The sequence below is a fragment of the Bos grunniens genome, chromosome 17 (assembly GCF_055505025.1).
Source record: "Bos grunniens cultivar Pamir isolate PY7600 chromosome 17, Bosgru_T2T1.0, whole genome shotgun sequence".
Taxonomy (NCBI): domain Eukaryota; kingdom Metazoa; phylum Chordata; class Mammalia; order Artiodactyla; family Bovidae; genus Bos; species Bos grunniens.
In genome coordinates this window covers 69,144,840-69,159,474 of record NC_141181.1, presented here as the reverse complement: position 1 = coordinate 69,159,474, position 14,635 = coordinate 69,144,840, and the positions used below count along the sequence as shown (strand labels likewise).

Here is a 14,635-nt window from a genome sequence, read left to right as displayed (position 1 = left end):
TGCTCATACAGGTGGCCAGAGGTGATGAAAAAAGGCACTGGATGAAGAGGCAGGAGGCTGAGGCCCAGGCCCTAGCCTTCAATAAGCTGTGTGACCTTAGATCAGTCACTCTCTGGGCTTCTATTTCTTTTTGTGTGGAACAGGGATGATCATCCTCCAAGCCCTCTTGCCTTGTGGGGGCCAGTAACTTTGGGGGTCAGATTGGATCATGATTGGGGGACACTAAGAGCAGTGAACCTCTTTCAGCTGAGAGAGAAAAAAACTGTCGTGGGCAGCCCTTCACTCTGCATTTGGGGCAGTTTCCTCCTCTGCTTTTTCTCTCTCTCTCTTTTTTAATTGCCTCATCGGTGGGATCTTAGTTCCCTTACCAGGGATTGAACCTGTGCCCTTTGCACTAGGAGCATAGAGTCTTAACCACTGGATGGCCAGAGGAGTCCCATCCTCTGCTCTCTTTTAATCACCCTGCTGGAAACCTCTTTGCCCAAATCACCTGTTATTTCTGGGGGCAGGGCTCATTAGTCAACGTGGACTTCTGGGGTCCCAGGGGCACGAACAGTTCCAGAGCTGCCAGCATCTGCGTTTTTGCCGACAGTTCCCAGCAGAAGGACAGAAAATGAGGGGAAGGCTTTTGCCTTTGTGGGCAAGTTCTGTCATGAAACAGCCTCCCCCAGGCCCCTGCCTCTAGGGAGCCAGGGAACTGTGGAGCTGAGACCCCTTTGGTGGGGAGTCTGATTAGAGAAGGGGAAGGCCACTGCCCGCTCCTGTGCCAGGCTCACCGGGTCCACGTGCCAATGGGCGGAGCCCCGCCCCCCGGTCCCAGGAGAGGAGTGACGTCGTGAGGACCAGTGGGTGACCTGCTAAAGGGAAGGCATGTGCTTGTCACACCTGGAAAACCGGACTCCCCCGCCCAGGAGGGGTCCGCACACAAAAGCACTGGTTCCCCCCACCCCCAAAGCTGTAAACTCAGAGTAACAGCAAGGGCAAGGCCAGAACTTTCCACCGGGGATCAGGGGCCTCTGAATGGCCAGCGGCCTATATTGCTTTTGCCATTCAGAGAAGGAGCCAGGCTCTGGGGTCAGGACCCAGCTGGCCTCAGCCACTCCCGGACCTCGTGACTCTGAGCAAGGTGGCCTTTCCTCTCTAAGCCAGAACTGTCTTGTCTGCAGATCAGAGATGTTGGCAGGATGGCTGGCATAAGGTGTGTAAAGCCCCAGCCTGCTGTGAGGTGGCCAGCGACCTAGCAGAGCCCTGCTCACAGGGCCCCAGGCGAGGGGTGGTGGGTGCCTCCTGCCAGTGCTCCAGGGCAGTCCTCCCAGAAGTCCTCCCAGGGCTCAGGATGGCCTGGACACACAGGAGCCAGAGGCAGAGGAGATAGGTGCCGGGAGCCATCTCCCGGCATATTGCATATTGAGTGCAGCACTTTCACAGCATCATCTTTCAGGATCTGGAATAGCTCAACTGGAAGTCTATCTCTGTCAGGAGCCAGCGGAGGAAGTCCGCCCGTGGCAAAGGTCATGAGGAAGGAGGCTCGGCATACGCAAAGGCGGGATCGAGCCTCAGGAGTTCCCCTGGAAATTCTCGAGCATCTACCCCCACAACCAGAGTCTGCCTACTTTCTGCTTTGTGCTCTCACCTACACCTCTGACTTTACAGGGGGCTGTCTCCCACTACCTCTCTCTGAAAAAAGAGTTAACTTATACCTCCAGTTAATAAAGTTCCTGGGTGTGATAGTGTTTCAACCTACAAACTCCTTTGGAAGTCCTCTAGCCTGCCTGAATAGGTTTTTCCGGCCACATGTGATTGCTCAGAGCCTCCCAACTGTGAGAGGCATGAAATGTTCTAAACTGTCTAAATACAGAGTCCTTTGAGCAGTTAAAAGATTGATTAGAAATTGTATTGGTGAAGGGTTTTTCACTTGTTGGGCCAATGTTTGCTGCGAAGTCTCCATATCCCTTACCTGCTGTGTCCCTGGCAGTGTATTGATTAATATAATTGGTGTAAGTAGTAGCTTTAATGTTTGTAACCTTGGACCCTTGAGTTAATTCTTTTTTGTTGTAGCCCACCACACCTTTGCCCTATAGGAATGCAACTTTACTGCTTTTGGAGGGTGGCGCCTGCCTAATCACCTTTAGAGAAAAGTAAGTTTTCTGAAGAAAGGGTCTTAAAATGTTAACAGGGCCAGAAGATGATGCAAATCACCTAAACTTTTGCATACGATAAATTTGCAGGAAGAAAGCCTGGCTTACAGCATGACTCTACCCCTTCCCCCATTATCCTCTATGCATAACTTAAGGTATAAAAACTACTTTGGAAAATAAAGTGCGGGCCTTGTTTACCGAAACTTGGTCTCCCCATGTCATTCTTTCTCTCACCTTCTGGCTGAATTATTCAGCCTCTTTTCTCCACTGAATTTCCTCACTGAGCTATCCTCATTCTATTATTCTTTATATCTTTGATGAATATTTAAATAAATAGGTCGCCGATGCCTTCTCTCCTTCGAATACCCTGGCTCAGCCGGGGCTGGACCCCGGCAGATAGGCACAAGCCAGCCTGTAGGTGTGTGCTAGGTGCCCTGGGTGCCCCGCTCAGCCTTGCTGGATGTTAGCTACCTCACTGGATCCTTGAAACAAAGCCGGGTGGTACGTGTTATTATAAGCCTCATTTAGCAAGGTAGGCGCTTGCTCATGGCTGAGTCAGGATTCAAACCCAGATACGCCAGCCTCCAAAGTCCATAGTTGCAGCCCCTTGGTTTTCCCACCTCAGTATAGCTTGGCGCTTGAACCAGCCACCACAATACTCCACATGTGATTGGCTCAGCATGAAAAAGAGGACCTATCACCTCCCTCATTCTACACTCCATACTTCTGTTGATACAACCCCTCTAGTCAAGTCATTGCATTGACAGAGGGGCTGGAGAACAGAAAGGAGAGTAGCAAGTCAGACAGGACATATTTTGCAAATTTCCACTCTGCCACAGTCTTCTAGCAGAAGGAAAGGATACCCATTGGAGGTTGCAGTTTGAAGGATGGGTTTCATTAGGAAAGCTTAGCGAACCAAAAAGATAAGACATCCCACGGAATTGCAGCCCTAGGGCGGGAAGCGGCTTCTCCTTTGGAAGGCCTACAGGGGAGGGAGACAGAAGTCTGCTAAGTCGTCAGGAAGGACGGAAGATGGTCGGAAGCAGACAGGACTCTGTTACATGGAGAAAGGTGTGGGGAGGAGATAAGGTCTGTCTCAGGAAGGCACGAGGCAGCTGGGGTTTACAACAGTGTTAAAGACGCCAGGAACAAGATAAGGGGGACAGAAGGGAACACAAGAAAGTGATCCGGCCTCTGAGGGATGCAAAGGAGGTAGGGAACACCTCCTTTTAAAGCAGCTGAGACAGCAGTGCTGTGGGGGGAGGGGGTCACTTGGACGATTCAGCTGTACACTCGTGCCCAAAGCTCTCAGCCTGCATTTTGTGGATTGAATATGCTAATTAGGCGCTGATCCCTGCAAACTGTGCCAGCTTCCCCCCCACCCCATTAACTTCCTCATTAAAGCAATGTAACAAAACTACCCCATAGACCTGTGCTAAGCACGGCACAAGCATCATCTCCCGTCTTTCCAAGCACCGCTAGGCATTATTATTATTATTAATATTGTCATCCCATTTTCCACATGAGGAAACTGAAGATCATAGTGGAGACGCAACTCGCCCCAACCCCCCACCCCTGCCCCAACAAGGTCACCTAGCTGGAGGCGAGCAGAGCTGGCCTTTATTTCTAGAATCCGTGTTTTTGTGGTTGTTGTGTTGTTATTGGTGGCTGTGCCGCATGGATTGTGGGTTCTTAGGTCCCAGACCAGTGACTGAACTGTGACCCCTGCGGTGGAAACATGGAGTCTAAACCACTGGCCCACCTGAGAAGTTCCCCCTTAATCCACGCTGGGAATTTTCGGTTGTTGTTGCTTTGGGAGGAGTTTTTTGTGGTTGTTCATAATGGATTTATTTTGGCGTCAATTTTTATCCTTGTTCATTTTTTGACCATGCTGCATGGCATGAAGGATCTTAGTTCCCCAGCCAAGGATTGTGTCCCCTGAAGTGGAAGCATGGAGTCCTAACCATTGAACCACCAGGGAAGTCCCCCCATAATCTATGTTGAATCACAAGATGAGAGAGCCATGGGAACCCCCAGCAAGGGCCCCCTATTTAGAAGGTGAATAAAGTGAGAGTTGAGGTAGCCTGGATCTGAAATTGTCAGGCTAGGGAATTTGATCTTATAGGTAGTGGGGAGCTCTTGATGGCGTGTGAGCAGGGGAGTGGACATGGCAGGCTTCTGAGGGTTCAGTGGAGAGGATGAGTCCAGAGCAAGAGGGTGTGCAGGAGGCCTGAGGCAGGGACAAGCCTGGGGAAGCAGGAAGGCAGTCAGCACCCTTGTGCTGGGGAACTGTGGACAGCACGGCTCCGGGCCAGCGCTCTCTGCATTCCGTCGCCGCCTTGTCCTTGATGCTGGCTGGAACCTGCCCTTGGCTCCCAGCCTCTGCATATATCCAAGCGTGTCAGGCCAAGGCCCCAATAAGAAATGATTTGTACGTGGTGCAGAGTGGTGGATCTGAGCTCTGAGCCAAGCATCCTGTCTCTGAACCTCTGCTCCACTCTCACTAGCTGTGTTAGCCTAGGCAAGACATTTGACCTCTCTCTGACCTCTCCCCATTTCCACCTGTAAAATGGGGTGGAGAGCAGTGCCCACCTCGGATTGAGGATCCAGTGGTACAGGGTATGTTAATGGCCTGGTCCTGGGTGAATGCCTGGAGAAAGCAGCTCTGTGTGTGTGAGTGTGTGTCTGTGTGTGTCTGTGTGTGTGATACGTACTGCGTGGGCCACTGCCCGCCCCCAGTACAGAGTGTTCATCTTTTACTCACACTCAAGAAGCTGCCATCGTCTCCACCTTGCCCGAAGAATTTGTATTCCCTCCAACACTACGTGTGGCTCAGACATTTTAAAATCATGGATTTCTGTCCCTTCCTTGGGAGACTTCAAACTCATCTGCAGGACAGTCCATGTGCCCTGTTGCTGGAAGGGCTGGCTGAGTTACAGGATGGAATCTCTTTCTTTGTAATTAACTTACGTTGCTCCCCACCCCCAGCTCATTACAAAACCAGTAACATGCTTGCCATGGGTCACAGGAATAAGCAAAGAAAGAAAAACCACCAGAAAGAATCACCGTTAGGATTTTAGTTCTTCTTTCCAGCATTATTTTAGAAAAAGGAATATAAACATTGGTTTTCTTCAAAACTGAGATGATTCAACACAGGCTGTTCTCACTATTCTTTTCAGTTAATAAGACATTGTGAACATTTTTCCATGTCTCATTTGCATCCTTTAGTGGGTAAAAGCATGCCTTGCTGTTGAGTCGCTCAGTTGTGTCTGAATCTTTGCGATCCCATGGACTGTAGCCCACCAGGCTTCTCTGTCCATGGACTTCTCCAGGCATACTGGAGTGGGGTGCCGTTCCCTTCTCCAGTGGGTCTTCCCAACCCAGGGATCGAACCAAGGTCTCCTGCATTGCAGGCAGATTCTTCACCGTCTGAGCCACCAGGGAAGCCCATTGACCCCAAAAGCACTCATCAGTAAACCTCCTGCACAGAGTCTGCATCCCAGGGAACCCAGCCTGTGATAGGCAACCTCTTGTGTCTACCAGGGACTAGACTAGAATGTTCTGAGGGCTGGGCCTTCCTTCTTTCTTTGAGCTGCCAGGACAAACTGGACTCCACCCAAAGCCGAAAAGTTTTGAGCCTTGGCCGGCAGCCCTGAAATGCCAGAAGTTTCCCAGGTAGCCCCTGGCTGGGTTAATTAAGCAAACAGTTGGGTGAGAATTTACTATACAGTAATCTTCACTCCCCTTGACACCCCTCCAAGATGACAGCATCTCCAGAAAGAACAAGAATCATAGCTATCATTTGAATAGCATGGTGGGTATTTTACAGATGAGGAAATCAGCTCAGAGACGGTGAATAAACTGGTTGAGTTTGGACAGCCAGTGAGTGGTGGGGCTTGAATTCTATCCCAGGACTGTTAAAATATTTGTGCTCTTCATCCTTCACTAGAGCTATTCAATAGGAATAATAATGTCACCTTTCGGATCGTTGCAATTATTCAAATTAAATGACGTGAACCGCTAACACTTGCTACAATGCTTGGCTCATAGTAAATGGTTTATAAAGTAAATCATTACTCAGAAAACTCCCCAGGAGCTTCCCTTTCTTTGTAGTATAAAAACCAGGGACTTCCCTGGTAGTCCAGTGGTTAAGAATCTGCCTTCTAATGCAGGGAGTGAAGATTCAACCCCTGGTCAGGGAACTAAGATCCCACTTGCCATGGGGCAACTAAACCCAGGCAACAGCAACTACAGAGTGCGTGTGCCCCACAGCAAAAGATCCCGCATGCCGCAGGGAAGATCCTGTGAGCCAAAACTAAGACCAATGCAGCCATAAATACATACATATTTTTTAAAAACTCAAAAGATTAAAAAAAAGAGAGAGAGAATGAAATCCCAACTCTTGGTGTGACCCATACAAGACCACACAGTATCTGACCCTGTCTTTGACTCCTTCTCTTCCTTCAGTTCAGTAACTGAACCAAACTCACATCTGCCCCAGGGTCTTTGCCCTTGCTGTGTTCATTTCCTGGAACACTCTTATTCTGGGTCCTTACCTCACTAGATTTCTACTCACATCTCAGCTCGAATATCATCTCCCTGGAGAAGACTTCCCTGACCATCAAAGGTTGTTCTTCAAACCTGAGTCACTCCCTATAGGTTATCCAGTTTTATTTTCTTCATAGCCTTCAACATGAGCTGAAATCCTTATTTCCTTTCTCATTTACTGTCTGTCTCACCTACTAGAATGCTTTAGCTCCAAGAGGGTGGGGGTCTTTCTGGTTCTCCACTATTTGCCCAAGGTCTAGGACAGTGACAGGAATAATAGGCACTCCTTAGAGATATACTGGGAGAAGGCACTGGCACCCCACTCCAGTACTCTTGCCTGGAAAATCCCATGGATGAAGGAGCCTGGTAGGCTGCAGTCCATGGGGTCGCTAAGAGTCAGACACAACTGAGTGATTTCACTTTCACTTTTCACTTCCATGCATTGGAGAAGGAAATGGCAACCCACTCCCGTGTTCTTGCCTGGAGAATCCCACGGACGGGGGAGCCTGGTGGGCTGCCATCTATGGGGTCCCACAGAGTCGGACACGACTGAAGCGACTTAGCAGCAGCAGCAGCAGAGACATACTGCTTGAATGAATGAATGAATGAATAGTTTCTACCCATTTGGAGAGATGTTCCTGGATGCAAGAGAGAAGCTACGGAAATAGGGCATCAGCATAAAACTCTTTGCCCAGAGAAAGGTCCTACTTGCTCAGAGCTGACATACCAGAGGCCAACTTCTCAGAAAAGAGTTTCAGAGACCTTCTGGAACTTGCTTGACAAGGCACCTAAGCAGTTAGCTTTTCCTGACACGTGTACGAGTGGAGCAGGTGCAGAGTCCTTGGGGCTTTTGACCTGTCAAGACTGTCTTAGCTCTTGCCCTCAGAAAATGCCTGGGCTGAGGCATTTGGGGCTGAGCTTGGGACAGAGGCGGACCTTTTTCCCAGTAATAACTTCTCTGTGTCAGTCTGAGAAGGGTGCTAATCCTCACTTCCCCCACCTGTGGGCAGATTCACCCAGGGAACCCTGGGGACGCCCAGCTCCCATTCGGCAGGGCCCATCAAGAACAAGTTCCCGGGACTTTCCTGACATCGTGGTTAAGACTCTGTGCTTCCACTGCAGGGGGCACAGGTTCAATCCCTGGTGGGGGAACTAAGCCTGTGTGCCACAGCTAAGAACCTAGGCAGCCAAAATAATTAATAATAAAAAAAAAGATTCCGTGCTTCCACTGTAGGGGGCATGGGTTCAACCCCTGGTTGGAAAACTAAGATCCTGCATGCCATAAATTTAAAAAGAAAAAAAAAAATTTTTTTTTTAAAAGAACAAGTTCTCATCAGGACTTCAGGAAGAGGCACCATGGACCGCCCAGCAGCTGGGTGCCAGGGCTGGGGGCTCACATTTCTTGACTCTCTCTGTTCATGTTCTCCCTTGGCAGCCTCCTTTTAATTCACTTCCATTCCCCGACTAAAGAGAATACAGGCTTGATGTAGAAAACTTAGAAATCGGGGGAAAAATACAAGAGAAAAGAAAATGACTCAGCCAATTAACTACTGTGAGGAATTTCGTGTAAGCATTTCCAATTTTTTTTCTTATACATGTTTACCAAAAACATAAAAGGTATCACACTTTATAGGAATTTGTGACCTGCTTTTTTCACTTAGCTTTATACTGTGACTGTTCTATCTGAGCACGTGCATTAACTATTTTTTTTAATGAATTGCTTTCTTTCCTATAAAATATTTTTTACTAGAACGTCAATATAAGCTTGTTTTGAGAAAAAGTCAATCACTGTTGCACCAAGTGAAGGTATATCTTTGAAATCCTAGCCCTCAGGTGTGTGTTTTCCCAGGAAAACTTGGTGCAGATCCTGCAGGGTTCTGTGTGCAGCCTTATCAACTTGCATGTGTGTCCTTAAGTGGATTGAACTAAACAACTCAACATGCCATTGTGCAGCTTGGTTTTGTTTTCACTTTGTCTTTCTTTTCAACTGCAGGCTGAGTCACCCCATTCTTTTCATTGTCTGCAGAGATTTCTATGGTATGAAGCTACCTTTTATTTAACCACTCCCCCACTGAAAGGCATTTTTCTGCTTTTTTAAATTCCAAATAAGCCTCCAGTGACTTTTTGTGTGTGTGCATAAGCACGTGGAATCCTGGAGATACTTTTCTCGTCATGAAAGTTCAAGAATAAAAGGAACAAACAGGGACTCTCCTGGTGGTCCAGTGGCTAAGACTCCAAGCTCCCAGGGCAGGGGGCCCGGGTTCAATCCCTGGCCAGGGAACTAGGATCCCACGTGCTACAACTGAAAAAATAAAAGATCCCGCATGCCGAAACGAAGATTGATCCCGAGTGCTGCAACTAAGACCCAGCTCAGCCAAATAAATAAATATATACATATATATTTTTAAATGGGACGAATATTTAAAAATAGATATCTGCAAAGTCCCCTCAATATCACTGCTCCAGGGCCCGTGGGCAGTGCCTGCTTCCTCACTGAAACACTGGTTTTGCTAATCCTCTCCATTTTTGTTCATGGGATGTGCAAAAAAATGGTATTTCATATTGCTTATTAGTGAAACTGGGCATCTTGTCATTTGTGGCCATTTGTATTTCCTATTTTAATTGCCTATTCCTGTCATCCACCCTAACCTCTACTGTGTTAGTCACTTTTTTCTTATGCATTTGAAAGACTGTTTCATATATTAGTGCAGCTGGTACGTTGCCACGCTTGTTGGATACTTTCTCCCAGTTAACACTTAATTTTAGGACTTTCCTGGTGGTCCAGTATTTAAGATGCCTGCTCCAGGCTTCCCTGGGGGCTCAATGGTAAGGATTCGTCTGCTGATGCAGGGGACACAGGTTTGATCCCTAGTCCAGGAAGACCCCACATGCTGTGGAGCAACTAAGCCCGTGTGCCGCAACTACTGAGCCTGTGCTCCAGAGCCTGGGAGCCGAAACCACCAGAGCTTGTGCTCCACAAAAGAAAAAGAAAAGCCCCACAATGAAAAGCTCACACACCACAGTGGAGAGTAGCCCCACCTGATGCAACTAAAGAAAAGTCCGGGCAGCAACAAAGACCCGGCACAGCCAAAAATAAAAGAAATAAAACTTCATTTTAAAAAATGTTAAGCCCCCAAGTCTCTTGGTTTTAAATGGCTACATAATATTTCACCTTAATGCTGCTGCTGCTAAGTCACTTCAGTTGTGTCCGACTCTGTGCAACCCCATAGATGTCAGCCTACCAGGCTCCTTCATCCGTGGGATTTTCCAGGCAAGAGTACTGGAGTGGGGTGCCATTGCCTTCTCCGTTTCACCATAATAGTAATTCCTATTTTGGATATCTCATCCCTGCCCGCCACCCCCTCTCCCCCCAGCCATTATAAACATCATGATGAACATATCTTGTGGCCATTAACTTTTTTTTTAGGAAAATTTGGTAGAAGTAGAATTTACTGGGTCAAGAGTATGTATATTAAGGATCTTGATACATAAGTACAAAATATCCTCCAGGAAGATGGTACCACTTCACATCCTCTTGCAATAGTCCATCTGCGTCATTTTCCTGTATCCTTGACAAGATTAGGTAATGTTCTTTAGCTTGGCCAGTGTGTGCCAAGTTATGTCTGACTTTTTTGCGACCCCATGGACTGTGTAGCTCACCAGGCTCCTCTGTCCGTGGGATTTTTTTCAGGCAAGAATACTGGAATGGGTTGCCATTTCCTTCTCCATGGGATCTATCCCACCCAGGGATCGAGCTCGTGTCTCCTGCATTGGCAGGCGGATTATGGCTAAGCCATCAGGGAAGCCCAACTTGGCCAATATGACAGGTGTTACCCAGGGCTGCCATGACAGATGACCGCAAACTGAGTGACTGAAAACAACAGAAATCTATTTTCTCCATGTTCTGGAGGGTATTACTCTAAAATCAAGGTTTCATCAAGATCCCTCTAAAGTTTTGGAGGGGAAGAATCCTTGTCCTTGCTTCTGGTTGCTGGCAATCTCTGGCATTCCTTGACCCCTGAAAATCTCTGGCATTCCTTGACCTCTGAAATTCTCATCTTTCAATCTCTGTCTCAGTCTTCTCAAGACACCCGTCATTGGATTTAGAATGACGGGTGTCCAACCCATTACCCCATCTCTTTTAAAAAAATGTGTATTTTATAATGTGGCTGCTCCAGGTCTCGTTGTGGCATGCAGGATCTTTCAGTTGGGGCAATGTGAACTCTTAGTTGCAGCACTCGGATCTAGTTCCCTGACCAGAGATCAAAACCGGGCCCCGGGCATTCAGAGCGCAGTCTTAGTCGCTGGACCGCCAGGGGAGTCCCACAACATCTTCATTTAACTGATTACATCTGCAAAGACCCTAACTCCAAATAGGCTCATGTTGAGGTTCTGGGTGGATAATATTCACTCCCATAAAATAGGTAAAATGGGGTTAATATTTGTCTCTTAATTGAAAACAGATATACAACCTCAACTGTCCTGAAGTGCCGATGACAAGTAACGGGGCATCTTAATGTAGAATGGCTTAGAGATACTCTTGCTGCTTGGGCTGAATATGCCTCACTCGAGACAGGTGATCAATTAAGCTCGTTCTAACCCCACTGCCCTGAGCTTGTCATCAGGTGCTCAAGGATATTGTAGAATAACTTTTCAAGAATGCTCCATTTTATTGTTTTTCGCCAGCACACTACCGTCAAATTGTTGGGGAAAGTGTAGTGTCATGTAAATGGCAAATCTTCAACCCCCAGAACTATCTTTTACTTCATGGTGAAATCATTCTTAAAAAGAATAGCCTCTACTCTGGCTCAGGTCTTGATCTGGCCCCTAGAGCTGTACCTTTGTCAGGTCATGATTTCTCCAGGCCTGGTCGTCACCTTCATGAGGATATGCCTCAGGTAGGGCAAACTGGGCAGTTCCTAGGGTCTCTCCAAGCCCCGCATGAGTTTCCCAACTGGCTCTTCCCCCCTCAGACGCTAGTGGTTGTTCTAGCTCTGGCCCCATCACTCCAGGCTCCAGGTGAAAGATGGTGGGCAAGTGAGTCACTCATCTTCCCGGCCAGTCACCAAACACAACCAAGCGCTCTACTGTTCAGCACATCCCCACGCTCTCCACGGCAGCTCCCAGCCATGCTGCGTGCTTTCCGATATGCCTTACAGCCATGAGAAGATGAGCTGTGGCCCAGAGAGGTATGCCAGCTTCCCCAGAGATCCTCGGCAACTTAAAGGCAGAATGGAGAATAAACATTTGTTCCCCAGCTGGATCCACAGCGCTTCCCTATGGCCAAGCCAGTTAGCTGTCCTCTGCGTGACTCAAGAATGCAGCTATTGGTTTAGAGGCCAAAGTTGAAGGTTAACACCTCCAGCTCTAGCTCACAGTGTGAAAACTAGAATTCTCTAGAAGTTAATGGGAGATCCAAAATAATGGAATCTGCCCTTCAGATGTCTGCAGAGGACTTTGAAGTGGTGTCAAATAACCGGTAAAGTGAAGAGCAGCTAGTTAAGAAGATGCAGAAGCAGGTCTCAAGGCCAATTTACATTTATTTGCTGATGACTCTGACTAAACATACTTCAAACATAGCAGAAGTTAAAGAGTCTGTCAGGGGACGCCATCTCCTGTCGACAGCTAAAGGTGGTCCGTGGAGAGTGACGCAAGCGTGTCTTCAAGCTGAGGCTGCGGCTCTGGGCAAACAGCTGGTGCTGGACCTGGTCCTTCTGGCCTGGACGGGGGCCTCCCAGGAGCTACTCCTTGTTCTCATACTTGTGCTTGATGTGCTTCCACAGCTTCTGCATTTTAAACACAAGAGCCACAAACGGAGTTTTGCTTCTCACATTGAACAACGCCTCCCACAGCCCTGGACTTAAAACAAGCCTGAGAGAAACGCGTACCACATCCAGACAGCTTGCAGTGGGCAGTCTGGAAGCAATACTAGGCCTGACGTACACTCCTAGCATTTACAGAATGCTCTGAGTCAGTATGTGAAGGAAGGGGGAACGTATGACCTCACTCTACAGGTAACTGAGGTAGAGACACTAAGGGACCTGGGCCCCCAAAGCACACAATTATTAAGGAACAGAGGCTGGAAAATGTCTCTATTCTTGAACTCCCAGGTATTACTCCAGAGGTCCTAAGAGCCTGGTCCCAAAATACTTCACACTGAGCCATATTTTAACCTCATCAGACTTATGATCCCTCGGTCAGGAACTAGTTGTATTCTCATTCCTAAAAGCACCAAGAATGGGTGGATTATGACAACGTTCTGAGATGCCTTCCCCGCATACTGAAATGGCCAGGGGAACAGCCTGCAAATGAACAGGAGCAGCACTTTCATAAGGACAGAAAGCTATCCTGGCCACAGGCTGTACATCAGGAGACCGAGCCTGCCTGGGCAGTAGGGCCAGACAGTTTCAAATTATTAACAGAGTGGTGGAACACAGCTTATTTGCCCAGGACGTTCCTTAGTATGAGCCATAAATTAAATACCTTAACGATATAAAGTCTGCAGAGCACCCAGCACAGTGCCTGGCACCCAGGGACTTTAAAAGGTGTTGTTATTCTCTATCTTATGCTTCCACTTCCTCCCCAGGACTGTAGAAAGTGCTAGTTTTTGAGTGGTACCACCTACCACCTGTGGGCTTCCCTTGGCTCAGACAGTGAAGTGGCTGCCTACAATGCGGGAGACCCAAGTTTGATCCCTGGGTCGGGAAGTTCCCTCGGAGAAGGAAATGGCAACCCACTCCAGTATTCTTGCCTGGAAAATCCCATGGACGGAGGAGTCCGGTAGGCTACAGTCCATGAGGTCGCAAAGAGTCGGACACGACTGAGCGACTTCACTTCACTTCACCTACCACCTACTGCGACACCTTGCCAGCATCTCATGGAATCCTCACAATAATTCCCTGAGATAGCTACTATTATTTCTATTTCACAGAAAAAAGTGAAGCTCAGAGAGGTTAACTCACACAAGTTATTAAGTGGTAAGTCCCGGTATTCCCATCCAGGGATCTCCGCTTGTATACCCTCTCGATCCCCCTCACCCCCTCACCCCTTAACCACTATTAATACCATCGCTGCCAGCATAGAAAGGCTTCGGAACTGAAAAGTGCTGTCTAAAAACGCCAGCCCCAGTGTCTAAGAAGATGTCCTATTCACGGCCGTCACCCGCTCAAATGTGCCCTTGAAACCCTCAGACGAAACAGGGGGTCCTGGGTCCAGCCCTGACTTGCCACTGGCCTCCTGGTGGTGTGGCCCTAATAATCCTTTGCTCTCACTAAGCTTTTAGTTAGTTTAGGACAAGTGGGTGTGTGGTGTGGGAGACAGCGATACTAACAACCTCTGCACGGTGGGAGCTATTGATCCCGTTGAACATTTTAGGATTCATACCGGCGGGGAACGGACAGACGGAGTCTACAGATAGAAGACATCCAGGGTTCCCTTTACGCTACTCTTAAAGGTAGACTGAGTCCCGCCCCACCTCCACTCGCCCTGTCATCCCTCAGAAGGGCTCAAGGTCAGGGACGGTCCAGGCCCTCACCCCCTCGTTGATGTGTTCGTAGATGGCGTCTGCGCCTTGATCGAAGGCGCGCTCGAAGAACAGGGCGCCCACGACGATGGTGAGGGCGAAGGTAGAGGTCCTGCGAAACAGCAAGGAGTACAACCTTGCAGTCAACGTTGGGGCCGCCATGTTTGTCCGCTGCAGAACGAGCGCCGGCGCCGCGACGACCTTTCTCTCCAAAGGGCCTCCACGTGTAATGCTTTATGGGATTTGTAGTTCTTCTGAATCTCGGTGCTCGTCGTATTGAACTATGGAGGTAAACTGATGGCTTGCGCGGGATTAAGGTCTCCTAAAATCCAGATCATGGAATCCCAAACAGCTTGGCGGAACGTATTACTGAATTCTTCTTCTTAAGCATTTAAAAAAAAGATTTAATATTTTCACTACAACACCC

At 48.3% G+C, this 14,635-nt stretch overlaps 1 protein-coding gene across 2 annotated transcripts; it reads right to left on the bottom strand.

Annotated features, from left to right (window-relative positions):
- Positions 1 to 12,208: 12,208 nt before the first annotated feature.
- UQCR10 (ubiquinol-cytochrome c reductase, complex III subunit X) lies at positions 12,209 to 14,395 on the bottom strand. 2 transcript variants are annotated; one of them, XM_086348636.1, is made up of 2 exons: positions 14,161 to 14,395; positions 12,209 to 12,472 (listed from the first exon to the last, which is right to left on the bottom strand). In XM_086348636.1, exon 1 carries the CDS (start codon positions 14,368 to 14,370, stop codon positions 14,182 to 14,184), a length of 189 nt encoding a protein of 62 aa, XP_086204762.1. In that variant the 5' UTR covers positions 14,371 to 14,395; the 3' UTR covers positions 12,209 to 12,472; positions 14,161 to 14,181. The 2 variants fall into 2 exon arrangements, with proteins under 2 accessions (XP_086204762.1, XP_086204761.1); XM_086348635.1 differs by having other exon boundaries at positions 14,221 to 14,395.
- Positions 14,396 to 14,635: the final 240 nt, after the last annotated feature.

What these genes read in the sequence shown, in the direction of transcription:
- UQCR10 (XM_086348635.1), bottom strand. Translation starts at nt 14,370, where the DNA reads ATGGCGGCCCCAACGTTGACTGCAAGGTTGTACTCCTTGCTGTTTCGC. An exon ending in ACGAACACATCAACGAGGGG is followed by an intron (nt 12,473 to 14,220) that starts GTGAGGGCCTGG and finishes TTTAAAATGCAG; the next exon opens with AAGCTGTGGAAGCACATCAA.